We start from the raw sequence: 15,704 nt of genomic DNA, 5'->3' as shown, positions 1-15,704 counted from the left end.
TTGAGCATCAAGGAAAAATTTATAAGGCGTTTGGAAGTGATTTTACGATTTATTGAGCAATAAATGTATATTTAGTAGAATATTAAAGCTAAAATCTAAAAACTATAAGGATTTTTAAGTGGTTTTACTATTATTGAGCAACAAATGTAGATTGCACAAAGCGGTGACATGAAAAGGATTATAACTTACCTCCGCGCTCTTACATTCACGAGTTTTACGTATGGAGTTGCCAAGTTGAATATATGGATCAACATAGTCTTGTAAATTAGCTTTTACAACAATTTACTCTGCCAACCAGTAAAACCAATTGGAAACATATATAGCTAGCTCGAGAGAAAAATAACCTGTAATATCAGCTTACATTCTGCAAAAATAAATAAATTACAATATGGTATAAACAAGAAGCAAGAAGCTGACCGTTTCATAACACTCAACTATCTTAGCTTCCTCAGCGGAAGAGTTTTTCCAAACAGTTTTCCTACTTCACCAGCTTCCATTTTTAGCTCGCTCAGCAGATCCATCTCTTCTTTCGAAAGACCTCTCAAGAAGTTCTCCTCGTCTTGTTTAAGCACGTTAAACCCTTCTAGTAACTTTTGAAACAATGTCAACTCAGTCTGTTCGACCTTTTCAACTTCCCCTTCTATCTGTTTAACTTCCTCTATAATGGTCCTTTCCCCTTCTTCAATTGTCTTTTCCAACCTCTCTACGAGCGGAGGCTCAGGTCCACAAGTATTGTCTGTTCGGATAAACTTGCTGAAGTCCCTTCCCACACTTTTAGCTGCTCTTTCAAGTTCGGGAACAATACTTTCTGGCAAAACTGAACTCCTTGTGTATACAACAGCACCACCATATCCATCCCATGCGTCATTTCTTCCACGGTAGTACACAAAAATGTAGTCATCCGGTGTGTTTTCTATCTTAGACGATAGAATATACCTGCATAAGTCATACATGTGTTCTCATGTGGTTTTTGGGTTTATGCAGAAACCAAATGAGAAACAAAACCGCCATATAAATGGATGGAAGCATGAGAAATCCAACAGGAACAAGATAAGAAGGTATAGACATGATGTGAATTACCAGTCATCTTGATAGTGAAGATATTCATTGTCGTGATTGTATAGAATGCCGGGCTGGTTTGGGTCTTGCACGAATTTCTGCTCAGCTGATCGAGTGAAAAAGCCACCATCTGGGGTTTTTATTCTCCAGGACAAGTTCCCTACAAGTTTGCTGGATTCTGTATGGAATTCATGCAATTGGCAATCAAATACATCGAAGGTAGGATTCAAGCCACTTGTAATGAACCACTTTCCGTTGAACTTCGACATATCAAAGCTTTTAACAAGAGCAGCAGGATCTGGGATAGGAAATTCTCCCACATCAGATTTCATAGGTACGCACTTCTTTCGTGACACTGCACATTCATTAAATTCATCTACGACTTTGTTTTCAAACAGGTCACCACATTTAATCTGCAAAAATGAAGAAGATAAATAGAATTAATGACACCAGAATTCTCTCCTGTGTAAACTATATCACCGCTGAAACTGAGAGAGAGAGAGACTAGCCTGGCATTCAGTCTCATCTGGTCGATTATTGCAAGTTTGCAAACAAGCAATATTGGCAGCACATGACGGGTTTCCAATGCACTTCGCAAGTTCTACCCTGACATGAATAGGTGTTCCAGTAATCCAATTAAGGACAAAGGCTAAATTTTTTCAGTGTCCACACAAGAGAAAAACCATAACACATGCATAGTGAACATATAATTTAGAAATCCACTTGTTTCCGTTACCTTATGTCTTATGATAAGCCAAGACCTAAACCAACATTTACTAAAAAAAAATTAAGGAAAACTAATGAAAAGGGCTTGAAAACTTTGAGTTTTAATGATAAGGACAAAATAAAGAGTAAAATGAATAGTATCAGGATTGACTTTTTAGTGTAAAAATGTGGTTTTTCGTTAAAGTGAATAGTACCAGGAGCTTTTCGTTAAAAATTAAGCTTTATTCCATTTTATGGACTTGGTAGGACTGGCGGATCTCATAACACACTAAACTACAGAAAATCCGGATATGTAATAGAAAACAAGAAGCGCATAAGAAATCATGTTAAAGATACGACTAAAAGATCAAACTTGTTTGAATGAATTACCTGCATTCCTTAAGTAAGCAGGCACAAGTTTTGAGAGCATCGACAGCATTGGCTGATGGCATGACCATGAAAGTGCATAACAGTAAACCAGCTACTTTCATGAAATGTAACTGGCTCCACTCTTTAATAACACTCAATACTTCTTCAATCATCAAATCAATCGCGCGTCCCATCTGCAAAGAGGAAGCAAAAAGAGAAAAAGACGTCAATCATCACTCAACTCTGCATAAAGAAACCAAGACTGCAGATATATTGCACGAGTTACCTCGGGTTCACTAGTTTTCGTGCTTCGTTCTGAGAAAGCCTCCTCCATCCTGCTAGAGAGCAGCGAAGAACGCTTTGACCCCAAGCCAGAAAAGTTTCTTCTCTGGGAGGAAAATTTCACAACCACATGAAAACCAACCATCCTTCCCTTCTGAAGCCTTTCATCATTTTTAAGTCCCAACCTAATACAAGCATTTCCTATACCATCTTTATGGGACAGGAAGACCGAACGTCCAGCCAACGCCATACTTCAGAATCTTTTACTTCGAATTCTGGCCTGCACACAGTTCATTATATCAGAGGTATTTTTCCCTTTTCCCCGGAATGTAATTAATCAGAAATCCATTCCCTTCAAAAATGTTATGACAGCCTTTCATTTGCTTCTCCTTCACAGAAGTTAAATGCCCTCATACATTTATTTGGCCTAATTCTTGTGATAAATTTTATTCAACCTCAGATTATAAACGAAAACAAAGATTTACCGCAGTTCAATTCGGACTCCACTCTCAAGACTACAAATACAATTCGAATTTTGAACTTCTAGTTTGGAAGAGGGACTTTATACAAAGTTCTAAGGAACTCCAGACAAAATTTTTGAAAATGAACTACCAATTAACTACTCAAGCTCTACAAATTTAAAACACTACAAAGACGCAAACAAAGGACTTCCGAATGACACCACGAAAGGTGTCATTTCAAAGTTTTCTCGGATGAATTCGAGTCATTTTCAAGTCCCTTGATCTCAAACACGAACTGATGGCAAAAACGACGTATTTATGTAGTTACAAGATAAAAAGTAAAAGACTTGGCCGCCCAGGGAGTCCCATTAAAACTACATGAAGATTGCAGGGAGACCCAAAATCTGATCTTTTCTCACTACCCAAAAGCTGAAATTTTGCACTACCTAAAAGCTGAATTTTAGCTGAATTTCTCAAATACCCGAAGGAACAGAAAAAAAAAAGTTTGGTAGAGCGTGGTATGGAATTTATACAATGTATAATTCTAAGTAGCTTTAATGAATTAATCTTGCAAAAAATGAACACACACATAATATATATATATATATATATAGAGAGAGAGAGAGAGAGAGAGAGAGAGAGAGAGAGAGAGAGAGAGAGAGAGAGTGAGAGAGAGTACCTTGTGGTGTATTGGTGGAGAAGATGATGGGCATGGCAATTGGCAGCCGCTAGCTTATCTATCTACTTTGCAGTAAATTAGGTGCAGACAGTCGACAACTAAGCAAAATGGAGAGGAGAGAAGAACGGAAGAGAAGAGGAGAAGAGGGCGCCAAATTTTAGTTGGGTTGGGCGGATAAGAGTGGCCCAACGTGTGGAAACCAGGGCTGTAACGTATTCCAATTTCCAAGTGGCTTTTGTTTTTGTTTTCATTTTTTTTTTAATTATCTAATTTTTTAGGAATTTTATTTTTTATCTCTATTTTGTATACAATCCTTAACTCTCAATACAAAATATCTATTTGGCAGAACTGTTTTAGAAAAATATTATTATCAAGGAAGGGAGAGTTCGTAACTATGACAATAATTCAAGACAGGTGAGAGTTTCAAAATCGGGATGCATGAGTGAGAACTCATTTCTTTATCCACTAAGATATTGGATCAAATGCAAAATAGCAAATATAATACACACGAAACAAAAAGAGATATTAACTCCAAAAAATTATATTAACTCAAATAATTTGTCTCAATTCAATCGTTGCAAGAGTTTTGTAGTATAGAGCTGCTTGAGAATTCTGAATCGAAGAGATTTTATTTTCGTATCAAGAATTTTTTTTTTTTTGGGAAATTGAAGGAAAAAAAAAAAAGATCAACTATCGTTTGGAATGTGCTTTTCCAAAAAACGTTTCTACGAACGGTATTACCACCTCCAAATTATTATTTTCCCAAATACAGTCGAATAAAGTGTTTGTAAACCTCTCAAAATCGAACCCAAACATTAACAATGAAATAACCAAGGCTCATGATTATGCTCCATAGTTTGGGAACCAAGGCCCATGATTATCTTTGGCCCATATGTTAATACAAAATTGATTTAAGTTTTGTTTTTTTTTTTTATCGAAAACAAATAAAGATGGAGCTTTTAAAGAATCATGAGAGGGCGATGAAGAGGAGGATTATGGAGAAATCTAGAGAAGCGCAGATGGTTTAGTAATTAATTTAATAATGTATGGAAATCATCCATTATGTCCCTTTTATAATTTCTTAGTGTACATCTTAGAAATTGGATTATGAAGGAAGAAAAATAGATTAGTTTAAAGAAGAATAGACGAAATGATAGCGACTTTATTATAATATTAAGACTTGAAACAAATGTTAAAGACATATTCGAGGTAACATTCAAGAGGTCCTTAATTCAAAAAAACTTTAACAAAACATAAATGGCCAACTTAGCCAAACTAATTGTCACTATACCGGTGAATTTGAGGGCAAGACATGTCCGAGAATAAACAAAAGTTAAGAGTATTGTGCTTCTCCTTTGCACTCAAGTTTGAATACTCTTTTTGTACTTGTAACATCTCGCTTGTGTTAAAAAAAATAGTATCATATCTAGTAATCAAGTTTAGCTAAATTGGTTAGAGTAGTATGATTCCCTTTTACACTCAAGTTTGAATTCTCCTTACATAGTTTAGATAAATTTAAGCTAAAATATCTCTTCTGTGGTTAAGATGAATTAAGTGTAAAATATCGCTATTGTCCAAAAATTAGTATTTTCGCACTGTAGGGGATTCACCAGACATAATAAGCACCAAAAAATGGCCAAATAACAGATAAGCTTTTGTTATAAAATAAGATGATGTTGTAAAAAAAGATATTAGTTTGTAGTTTTGTACAGGTACATATATATGTGGCGATGTGAATGAAGATTAGATGATTGGTTCAACATTTTAATAAGCATATGCATTTGGAGCCACTTCACAAGTGGATGTTATTTTAATTATCACTTAATTAACATCCCTTAATTATGGTTTATGTACATGATCAAAGCCACCGGAAATTTCAATGTTGTAAGAGCAGCTGGCTGTCTCAGAACCAAAACTAGCAGAAGCAAAGAATATATCCCTATTCGTTTTTCGATGTCGACGAGGAAGGCTAGGGTTTCTAATTTCTATAAGTTTTCAGTTCCACTCTTGCCTTGGAAAACTTTCGGCTACATTGTAAATCGTTCACAAAACATAATTTTCTTTGCTTAATTCCTCATATTATTGGTGTAGGACTTGTAAAAAACTAATATGACACCAAGAAACCTTTCTTACAAAATTACCATCTTACTCATTGTCGCTTATTTTATCTTAACTTTTGCAGATGATTTATCTTCACCAGATGATCCCTCAGGTCCTTTTATTTTTTACTTTAGTAAATATATATATATATATATATATATATTTAATAACTGTTGTGAGAGTTGAACTTGTAGCTCCTTCCAACAAAGGAGAGACTTGGTTCCATTAAACCAAAGGATCGCCTCCACTAAGGAGGCATAGTCTCTTCTAGTTTATTAAAATGACTGATAGCTAGATAAATTAATTGAAATATGTCTTTGAAATGAAATTTGTTTGACTCCTTCCATGCAACAATTTTTCTTTTTGCGTCATCATATTGATTTCATTTAGTAACGAGAAATAACTCTTTACATGTAAGGAGCCAAGCAATGTTTATTTAGGTTATCTATTACTTTGCAGCCTTTGTGTCTAGCTAGGAAGATTTATGATTGTTTGAATTGTAGATGCAAACATTTGGAACACACATGCTTATAAGATATCATATATGCATGACTTCTTGCAGGAGGCTGTGTGTTAAATTTCACATCCATTCCATACCAACCAACTGGGGAGTGCCTCTCTCGCGTAGGACATAAAATAAACGTTTGGGGAAGCTACCGCACAAGCCCGTGCTGTCGAAATGTCCTCACCACCATGTCCAAAGCCTTAGCCATTCACTCAGTCAAGACTCAGGGCAGTGCCAGTGTCTTTCTTCCAGAACAAGAATGGAAAAACTGCAGCGGCCCTTTTCAGAAGGAGCGAAACGTGTCTGCAAAAAACTGTCATTTTGATGGCCTTTACTACGGTAGCAGTGCGTGCTCGAACACAACTCTTGCATCCATCAAGAAAGAGCAGGCCTTCCAAAACGCGATAAGTAATTGCTCAAACCTTAGCAATGCATTTGAGGATGTTTGTGGAAATTGCAGCAAGGCCGTATTAGATTTGAGGGACGATTTACTGGAAGCATATGATGTGAAGGATGGGAACGCAACTGAGACGGGCATATGTGCTATGGCAGCTGTTATTTCTGTTTTAGAAGAGAAGATGAACAATACCTTTTCGATCGACAATGACTATATGTTTTGTATGTCTTTGTTAGACACCTTCGGTATGAAAACTACTTCAATGCCTCATGCTTGCTCAATTAACTTCCTATTTACTCAAGTATTTTTATGATTCTATCTGCTTAATTAATTTTCTGTTTCTTGTGTTTTCGCTTTCGGTCCATTGCAGAACCAGGCTACATCAAAATCAAATGTAAGTACAGCTATAGTACTATTTCAATCTACTCTATTTGGTGAAAATTGACAACCAAAAGTTTATGTGTCCTCAAAGAAATTAATCATTTAATCTATCAGATTCATTGGCAGAAGCGATACTTTCCATCTTAATAGGCATCACCGCAGTGACGCTGATCATCCTGCTGATAAAATTTGTGACCAAGAAGCAGCCTCAAAAACCGGTTCACTCAGGACCGATTACTACATGGTCTGGCTTGTACAGGTTCTCCAAGGCCGAGATTGAGAATGCCATTAATACTGAAAGAAAGGACCTTGGACGAGGAAGCGCTGGTCAAGTTTATAAAGGGGTTCTTCCGAGCGGGCAAGTTGTGGCCATTAAGCACATAAACAAGAGCAACACATCCGATTCATTTACTAGAGAAGTGGAAGGCCTTTCGAGGATTCGACATCCAAACTTGGTTTGCCTCTTTGGTTGCTGCGTCGAAGATGGCGAACAATATCTTGTGTATGAATATTGCGCTAAAGGGAATCTAGCTCAACACCTCCTAAGTAATTCCTCTGATTCTTATCGATTTCTAGAACATATTTAATAAGTTAATCATCTTGGAAATACTTTTTCTTTAAGGATCACAAAAATAATTTCATTTATTGCGATCAGGTGACGATCCTGTCTTAACATGGGAAAGAAGAGTTAAGATTCTAAGAGATTGTGCACTTGCTCTGAGATATCTCCACCATTATATTGATGGATGCATTGTCCATAGAGATATTAAGGTAATAATTAAACGTGGAGAACAGATTCCCGCACACCCTTTATCTTCTTTGGCACATCTCTCTTTACTTCTGTCTCTTAATTTTCATTTGATTTATTCAACCTAAAGTCTAAAGACCAGGATAAAAAAAGGAAGGTATGCAAAAGGAGAAAAGTAATGTGTGGAAATCATTTCCTTTAACTTTGATATGATTCTCCAATTAATTTTTTTTGAGTATATTGATGTTGATGCTTGGTTGCTGAATTTGTAGCTTACAAACATCCTTTTGACGGATAACTTGGAACCCAAGCTATCTGATTTCGGGCTGGCAAAGATGTTGGGTATGGAGGAGACCAAAGTATTTACAGATGTTAGAGGAACCATAGGCTACATGGATCCAGAGTACATGACCAATGCCAAGTTAACCTGCGCGAGTGATGTCTACAGTTTCGGTATTGTTGCTCTGCAACTGCTATCGGGGCAAAAAGTATTTGAGCTGGATCTTGATGCTAGAGACCAACTAACAAGAAAGGTATATACACCAGTTTATTAGCGCCGAGAGCTAGAGAAAGAGAAGATAGATTGACAATTCTAGTTAATTTTTTTGCAGGCAAAGGATATAAGTATGAACAAACGCCCTCCTGAGGATCTTGAGGACCCAAGACTGAATGGAAATGTGAACAAGGCGGACTTTGAATCGATCCTTCAAGTTGCAGTACTTTGCGTTGCCAAATCAAGCAAAGGCCGCCCTACCATCGGTCTTGTTTTCGAAGAGATGGACAAGGCTTGGAAGAACACTCTTGCTGACATGGTTAGGCCCCTCAAAATTTATAGCTCATTGGTACACATATATACATGTGCTGTATTGGTAATCTGTTTTCCTCTTTTCTCTGAGTGCAGAAGGCAAGGAATAAGGGGATAAGTTCATCAGCAACACCACTGTCTATGTCTTCCGATGTGTTTTCAGTCTGACTTGCAATTATGATCAACAAAGTTTTTGGCTGTTGTGTGTCGGTCTTATTGCTGAAGAGTAAGATTGGAGTTAATTTGGGGTCTTTGGCCGCGTTTGTTTGGTGTTTAATTACCGGAAAATATGTACAAATAGAATTAGAGGACTTTAAACCGTGGTTCATATACAGTTTAGTTTTTGTTTAATGTTCCTTAATATTAAAAGTTTGTAACAAATTTCTATTTACGCATATTTTCCTTAATTATTAAGAAATAACGATGTAATTAATATAATCTAAGGTGTACCACTACCACTGCCTCTTGCATAGTAGTTTCCGCTACGTACCTGCAAATCATTGTGATATGTGTGCATATTTATTTCTCTTTACCCTCATTCCTTGTCATAAACGAGAAAGATATATATAATGCCTTTTCACAAATTAAAAGAAGAAAGATTTCCAAGCTGGTCACAGATAACTCCTTAAACTTTGACAACATATGAGCTATATTTTAAAGTGATTGGGCTACATCATAAGAAAACAAGGAAACTTTCAAGGGGATTTAATTCTGACCAGAAAAGTTGTACTTGCATCATCTCGTCTTGTATTCTGGCAAAATGCGCTTATGATAATATGTTATTGGAATGTGAATACGAACCATGTTCACTGTGCAATAATTCTTGTTTGAATATGTGGTCGAGATTGATAGTTTAACATGTTAGAGAATAGGATCTCACATTAGTTATATGAAAAAAAATATATATATAATTAATCTGTACGAGTTTTCACTTTTAATATTACCAAGGCTCTTTGTGATAAAACCTAACACCTAGTAATAAGTGGTTAAATTGAGACAATATCAGTGATATTGGTGGTGGACATGTATGGGCTTATAAAGCTTATCATGGTATCAAAGCATATTATTCTTTCGACACGTCATGGGCCCGATTTACTGGGCTTGAATTTGCCTCCTTAAGTTGGCCTTTCAAAAGTTACGCTACCTCAAGCTTAAGGATATTGATTGAATGGACCATGGAGCCTAAATGATAACTTGACTCTCAAAAAGTTGCATTAGCTCTAGTCCTTGAATGATGACCCGACTCTCAAAAATTTGTGTTGGCTCTAGTCCCTAAATGATGACCCGACTCTCAAAAAGTTGTGTTAGCTCTAGTATAAAAATTTGACCAACTCTCGATGTGGGAAATGGTTTCCCTTGTCATCTCGTGAGGGGGCGTGTTAGAGAATAAGATCCCTCATCGGTCCTATGACAAAAATGATATACAATTAATATATGAGAGTCTCCAACCCTAATATCACCAAGACCTTTTGTGATAAAACCCAACATCTAGTAATAAGTGGTTAACTTAAGACAATCAGTGATATTGGTGGTGGACCTTGCATAGACCCAATGGCGGATTCACTCTTGGACTCGGGTGGTCCGGGAACACCCGAACGTCCAAAGAAGCATATGTGAGACCCTCTGAGGACCACCCAATGGTGTGAACATGTGGTGGAAGAGAGAAAACCACCATGGCTTTGTTGTTCTTAGACCTTGGTTACAACGAAGAAGAAAGACTTTTTCTCTCCATTTCCCACCTGACCAACTCTCATTTTTTTAATTGTTGTCCAATCAGGTTGTTCAACCCTAGCATTGTAATTAGCAAACAGATGGTGTATTACTCAACCAATATTTTTACACCATACGTTTCACACCGTTACTTTTAAAAATTCCCTATAAATTCTTACGACATCTGTAAAGTATTTCATAAAATACTATGAACTCGTAGTTGCTTGCACTTTCATCTCATACCATCAAATTCACTAAAATACTAAAACAAAAATTCTGATATTTTTGTATGTTATATGTTGAATAATAAACCTCAAATTCTCAATACAAGTACATTTTTTTTTTGTAAGTGTAAATAGACATGTACTAACTTGTACGATATATAGTAAGTTTACTTAAATCTGTCTTGCCCACTTAGGCTTTTGCCTAGATCCTGTCTAGGCACATGGGCGCCCCAGCTCACCTCCGGACTGGTGCCTAACATCCTTTAATTAAGACCATCCAAAGTTAGAACTTTGAATTTGCCACTGCATAGACCTATAAAGTTTATCATAAGAATATGCATTACAAATATCTGGCAAGTTTGCCCCATTGGGTCGATCGAATATGGCAGCGTGAATGTTAATCCTCATTTTGGATAAAACCTAGTTGGTACGTAGATGATGAGTGTGTGTGGTGCTTAGAATTCCACGCTAAGTTACCAAATGACAGAAAGATTTAGGGCAAACAGCCCAGTTATATATAGAAAGTGTTGTGAGAGCCGTCTCAGTGTTTAAATGGAAAATGGACAGAGGGATCATCTAGGTGTATTCAATGTTGCTTCTAAGAAAAGGCATCATGGACGGCCATTAATTAATTATGGTAATTATTATTTAAGTACTGTAGTTTCATTTCTCTAAGTTTTTCTTTGTGGAACTTGACTACAATACGTTTAGAAGAAATTGTAGTAATGATCCTTTAACTTTAATTCAATTAGAGCAATGATCATTTTAATTAAAAATTCATGACCCTTGCCCCTTAACTCACCAAAATGTGCAACTATGGTTTTTTTGTTAACTCCATCAGAGCTTTAGTTAAAATGAGTCACATGTCACGCACGTGAGACTGAATCAAAATAGCAAATATGGAAAACTAACTGAGAAAATTGTAGCAATGTTCCCTTAACTTTAATCCAAGTGGAGCAATAATCCCTCCACTTTAACTCAGTTATAGTAATGATCCTCTACCTTAACTCAGTTCTAGTAATGATCCTCTACTTTAACTCAATTGTAGCCATGCTCGTTCCATCATGACACATTTTGACAGAAGTTCTGTCAAAGTTGACGAAACGACCATAGTTGCACGTTTTAATACCAATTACAAATTTTTAGCTGAGAAACCATTACTCCAATTAATTTAAAATTGAGAGATTATTGCTACTATCTTCGTTTTGGACCACATGCATTTCACAATTTCGCATATAGGGTTATTATAAAGGAAAACTAATGAAAAAGGCTTGAAAACTTTGAGTTTTAATGATAAAGACAAAATAAAGGGTAAAGTGAATAGTACCATGATTGACTTTTAGTGTAAAAATGTGATTTTTTGTTAAAGTGAACAGTACCAGGTGTTTTTCGTTAAAGTTCCCTTATTATAATTCTAAGAAGAATGCATGTTTAAGCCTTATAACATGTTTTTTTAAAAGTACGGAATTTTCTGGTTTACTTTTGTAGTGAAAGTGTTATAACAAAAAAAACCCGAATTGGTGTTATTAATTCCAATCAATTAAGTGAACCACATGATAAAGTTAACAAAATGGAAACTACGGAACCTAAATTAACACTTACGGTAAACTATAAGTACAAATTTCGACTTTTGACCTAATTTGCGATGTCATTTAACGGCATTTCTCTTGGCTAACCTCGAACCGTTCCATCAACACCTCGCATTCGGATGATAATTATAGGATTATTTTAGCTAAAATGATTTCTTAAATTGGCAAAACTCTTTATTTTGATCTCTAACAAGGATCGATAGAAGTGATCCATGAATTTGTTCACCATAAATAATTTTGGTCATTCTGTGAAAAACTATCAATATACTCATTAAATTGTCATTTAAACGACTATATGACCACCTTTTTAATGATATTTTGTTAAACCAACACTTTCATATAACGAGAATATTGACAGATTTTTTACAAAATGATCAAAGTAATTTAAGGTAAAAAAACTCATAAATCACTTCTATCAATTTTTATTATCACATATTAAAGTAAAGAGCATTTTAAGCTTCAAAACGACCAAGCAATCAAGAAAGATGAGTAATTCATGTACAATCCAATGATTCCAATCTTTCCAAACCAGACAAATGCTTTTACTTTTCTGCAACCACAAAAATATTCTACTTTCCGTTGATAGTCGATTGTTAAAATTAGGGTTTTACTTTACATTGCAGGTAAAGTCTCTTTAGTTGTCACATCATAGATAGGTACTTTCTAGCTAGCTAGCTATTATCCAATATTTGCTCACAAATTGGGACATGTTCCCATCTTGTGTAACCATCCCAAAGTTAAGCAGATGCAGAAGCAGGGAACCTTCAATAAATGGAGTATCTTATGAACTTTTTAAATTGTATAGATTCACAATTAAAAAGTTTGTATTCCTAGAATGGCAGATCACACTTCCCTAACCATTAAAATATAAAGATATTTAAATATAATTTTAGAAACAATGGTGCTATTAGAACACATTCTGTGCCTAGTGGACAAAATGTTAATAACTTGGATTTAGTACCCTTTTTAATCTATGTGTTTTACTTGAAAATTTTAATTTAACCAATATAGTCATTGTGTTTTAATATATTAATTATTTTGTGTTTTTATTTGTCTAATTAAAGTGCAGGAATGGATAACAAAATGCAAAAGTTTATTCAAACTCAACATAATGACCAAAAGAACATAAAAAATCAAGCAACAACGGAATTAAGATGGTATTTAATTCTTGTCTACTTAATTGTTGAAGAATGTAAAAGAGTCACACATCTAATACTTGACAAAATAAATTATAGGGGTGTGCTATCCACACACCCATTTTTACTTCTCCCACACCTCTTATTAATTTATGTCTTTTGATATTTTTCAATTCATCCGATCCAACGACTGAAAATTAAAAGGGTGTGAGAGAAGTAAAAAAAGGTGTGTGAATATCACATCCCAAATTATAACTTATATTGAGTAGTGTTATTTCTAATTACATGTTTGGGTAGCAAAAAGTTAAACTATACGGGAGGAGTGAGTATTTTCATTCCCACACATGCATGAGTACTCAGCCATTTTTTTTTCCAAAAGTACTCAGCCATTGAGTAGGATAACTCTGTAAACAAAACCTTTGATGGATGGTGGACACGATGTGACATCACGATCATGAAACTCAACACTTGGATTAATCTACGTAGCACAGTAATATATGGGCAGCTCATGGATGCCATGTGGTTTTAGGATTTCACATATATAATAAATTAATATTATCATCGTATATAAACTGTGAACGAGGATGGAAGTTTCATTTCAGACTTGTCACGTAATTGATGAGTTGCCTAACTTTTTAATTTCTATCTTGCTATAAAAGGGTACCTGAGAAATGGAATCCTTAAGCTTTTTGCAGTGTCGAATTAACTACTGCAAGCAAAGGTGAAGAAAAAAGCTTCACAAAAAAAAAAAAAAAACTGCAAAGTTGAAAACATATTCTTCAGTCATCAGCTCACGATGCGGTTCTTGAATACTGAACAACTGGCTTTTATATTCGGTCTCTTAGGTTTGTAAAATATGTATATAACTGTATATATATCAGTTTTCTTTCTCTTCCGTTCATATGATTATATATAATTAAGGAGGTAATTAGTTAAAATGCTCACTCAAACTTCATTCTTCTAAAAAAGTTCTTTAAAACATCTAAAATTTTCAAGTTGTTTTACGATATTGTTCATCATGTTATCTGATTCTGACATGACCTGGGATTATTTTCATTGTTTCTCAAGTAACATTGTGTCATTCATGACGTTCTTGGCGCCAATGTAAGACCCCTTAACATGAAAAATAATTAATTCACTACGTACTTAAATGTCCCTATCCCTAATTCACATCTTTATGAATAAGTTGCACTACCCTAACACTCTCTCTCTCTCTCTCTCTCTCTCTGCAGACCAACGTTTTACACAATATACAAGAAGAAATCATCGAAAGGGTTTCAATCCATACCTTATGTGATTGCCCTACTAAGTGCGACTTTATTGTTGTATTATGGAGTCCTCAAGACAAATGCTTATTTGATCATCAGCATCAACAGCATCGGAATCGTTATAGAAGTTACTTACCTGATCCTCTACATTGTATACGCATCCAAGAATGACAAGGTCAGACAAACATTATGCATGGCTCTTTTTTTGTTTTATGTTTGTCAGGAAGTACTGAAGAAAACAGATATGTATGCTAGTTAATTTGGATATATGCTTATACTTTGATCATGGCTCGCAGATTACTACATTGATTTGGATCCTGCTAGTAAATGTAGCCGCTTTAGGGTTGGTGCTGGCAGTCACCTTCTTCCTTCTTGGAGGGACAGTGCGCATAAGTGCCGTTGGATGGATTTGTGCCGTGTTTAACATTGCTGTATTTGCTGCTCCTCTAAGCATTATGGTACTTATTAACTAGTTAATAAATTAATCTTTATTTTTCTTTAAATCTAGAATTACGGCAATCACTGTCATTTGACATGGATTTACATTCCTGCAGAGGCAAGTAATAAGAACCAAAAGTGTGGAATTCATGCCATTTTCTTTGTCCTTTTTCCTGACACTTTGTGCCACCATGTGGTTCTTCTACGGATTTTTTACAAAAGATTACTACATTGCAGTAAGTACCAATTCCCAATTTCAATTCTTGGAATTTTCAGGCTACCTAACCCTTAATTTCGAAATCTGACACGAATGGTTGTCGGGTGAGCGCAGTTACCAAACGTATTAGGGTTTCTCTTGGGCATTGCCCAAATGATCCTATACATGACATACAAGACTTCAGGAAACAATGTCGAAGAGAAAAAGAGTACTCAGGAGATGAAGAAGTTGAGCTCGACCAATCGTCCAAAGTTGGTGCGCAGCGTGAGTGAATATCCAAGATCAGATAAACTAAATCAGATTACGTATGTCTACGAAGCAAACGATGAACACGTATAGTGCCCACAGTTTAAGCTCAAGATTGAAGATTTGATATAAATCGAGCCTTAATTTTCTGTTCACCCATAGTGTATAATTCATATATGAACAGTAGATGGTAACAACTCAAGGAATAAAGCCTTGCTGTGTACATGCAATGGTTTTATTTACAGTCGATATGTGATGCCTTGGTTCTGTGCAATTCCAGAACTTTTCTATCTTGTGTTGTAAGAAAGCATCTGAGCCGAAGCATTTACCGGCAATGAAGTCATCGAATCGCAAAAATTTCATTAACTATATCAACAACGCGAGA

At 35.5% G+C, this 15,704-nt stretch overlaps 3 protein-coding genes across 4 annotated transcripts; 2 read left to right on the top strand and 1 right to left on the bottom strand.

Moving 5' to 3' along the window:
* Positions 1-298: 298 nt before the first annotated feature.
* LOC103414012 (violaxanthin de-epoxidase, chloroplastic) lies at positions 299-3,774 on the bottom strand. Of its 2 annotated transcripts, none has more exons than XM_008352434.4 (6): positions 3,556-3,774; positions 2,420-2,695; positions 2,155-2,327; positions 1,569-1,665; positions 1,081-1,472; positions 299-936 (listed from the first exon to the last, which is right to left on the bottom strand). In XM_008352434.4, the coding sequence occupies exons 2-6, from the start codon at positions 2,663-2,665 to the stop codon at positions 435-437; spliced, it is 1,410 nt and encodes a 469-aa protein (XP_008350656.2). In that variant the 5' UTR covers positions 2,666-2,695; positions 3,556-3,774; the 3' UTR covers positions 299-434. The 2 variants fall into 2 exon arrangements, with proteins under 2 accessions (XP_008350656.2, XP_070665398.1); XM_070809297.1 differs by lacking the exon at positions 3,556-3,774 and adding an exon at positions 3,323-3,419.
* A 2,498-nt stretch (positions 3,775-6,272) lies between these two features.
* Positions 6,273-8,976, top strand: LOC103451407 (probable receptor-like protein kinase At5g18500). Its single transcript, XM_029090603.2, has 7 exons — positions 6,273-6,802; positions 6,928-6,951; positions 7,053-7,484; positions 7,594-7,709; positions 7,959-8,219; positions 8,298-8,498; positions 8,588-8,976. Exons 1-7 carry the CDS (start codon positions 6,349-6,351, stop codon positions 8,657-8,659), a joined length of 1,560 nt encoding a protein of 519 aa, XP_028946436.2. The 5' UTR covers positions 6,273-6,348; the 3' UTR covers positions 8,660-8,976.
* Positions 8,977-13,835: 4,859 nt separating this feature from the next.
* On the top strand, positions 13,836-15,688 carry LOC103414170 (bidirectional sugar transporter NEC1-like). Its single transcript, XM_070809295.1, has 6 exons — positions 13,836-13,997; positions 14,220-14,254; positions 14,383-14,593; positions 14,715-14,876; positions 14,973-15,092; positions 15,188-15,688. Exons 1-6 carry the CDS (start codon positions 13,947-13,949, stop codon positions 15,410-15,412), a joined length of 804 nt encoding a protein of 267 aa, XP_070665396.1. The 5' UTR covers positions 13,836-13,946; the 3' UTR covers positions 15,413-15,688.
* Positions 15,689-15,704: the final 16 nt, after the last annotated feature.

The sequence above is a fragment of the Malus domestica genome, chromosome 12 (assembly GCF_042453785.1).
Source record: "Malus domestica chromosome 12, GDT2T_hap1".
Taxonomy (NCBI): domain Eukaryota; kingdom Viridiplantae; phylum Streptophyta; class Magnoliopsida; order Rosales; family Rosaceae; genus Malus; species Malus domestica.
This window is presented reverse-complemented; position numbering and strand designations above follow the sequence as displayed.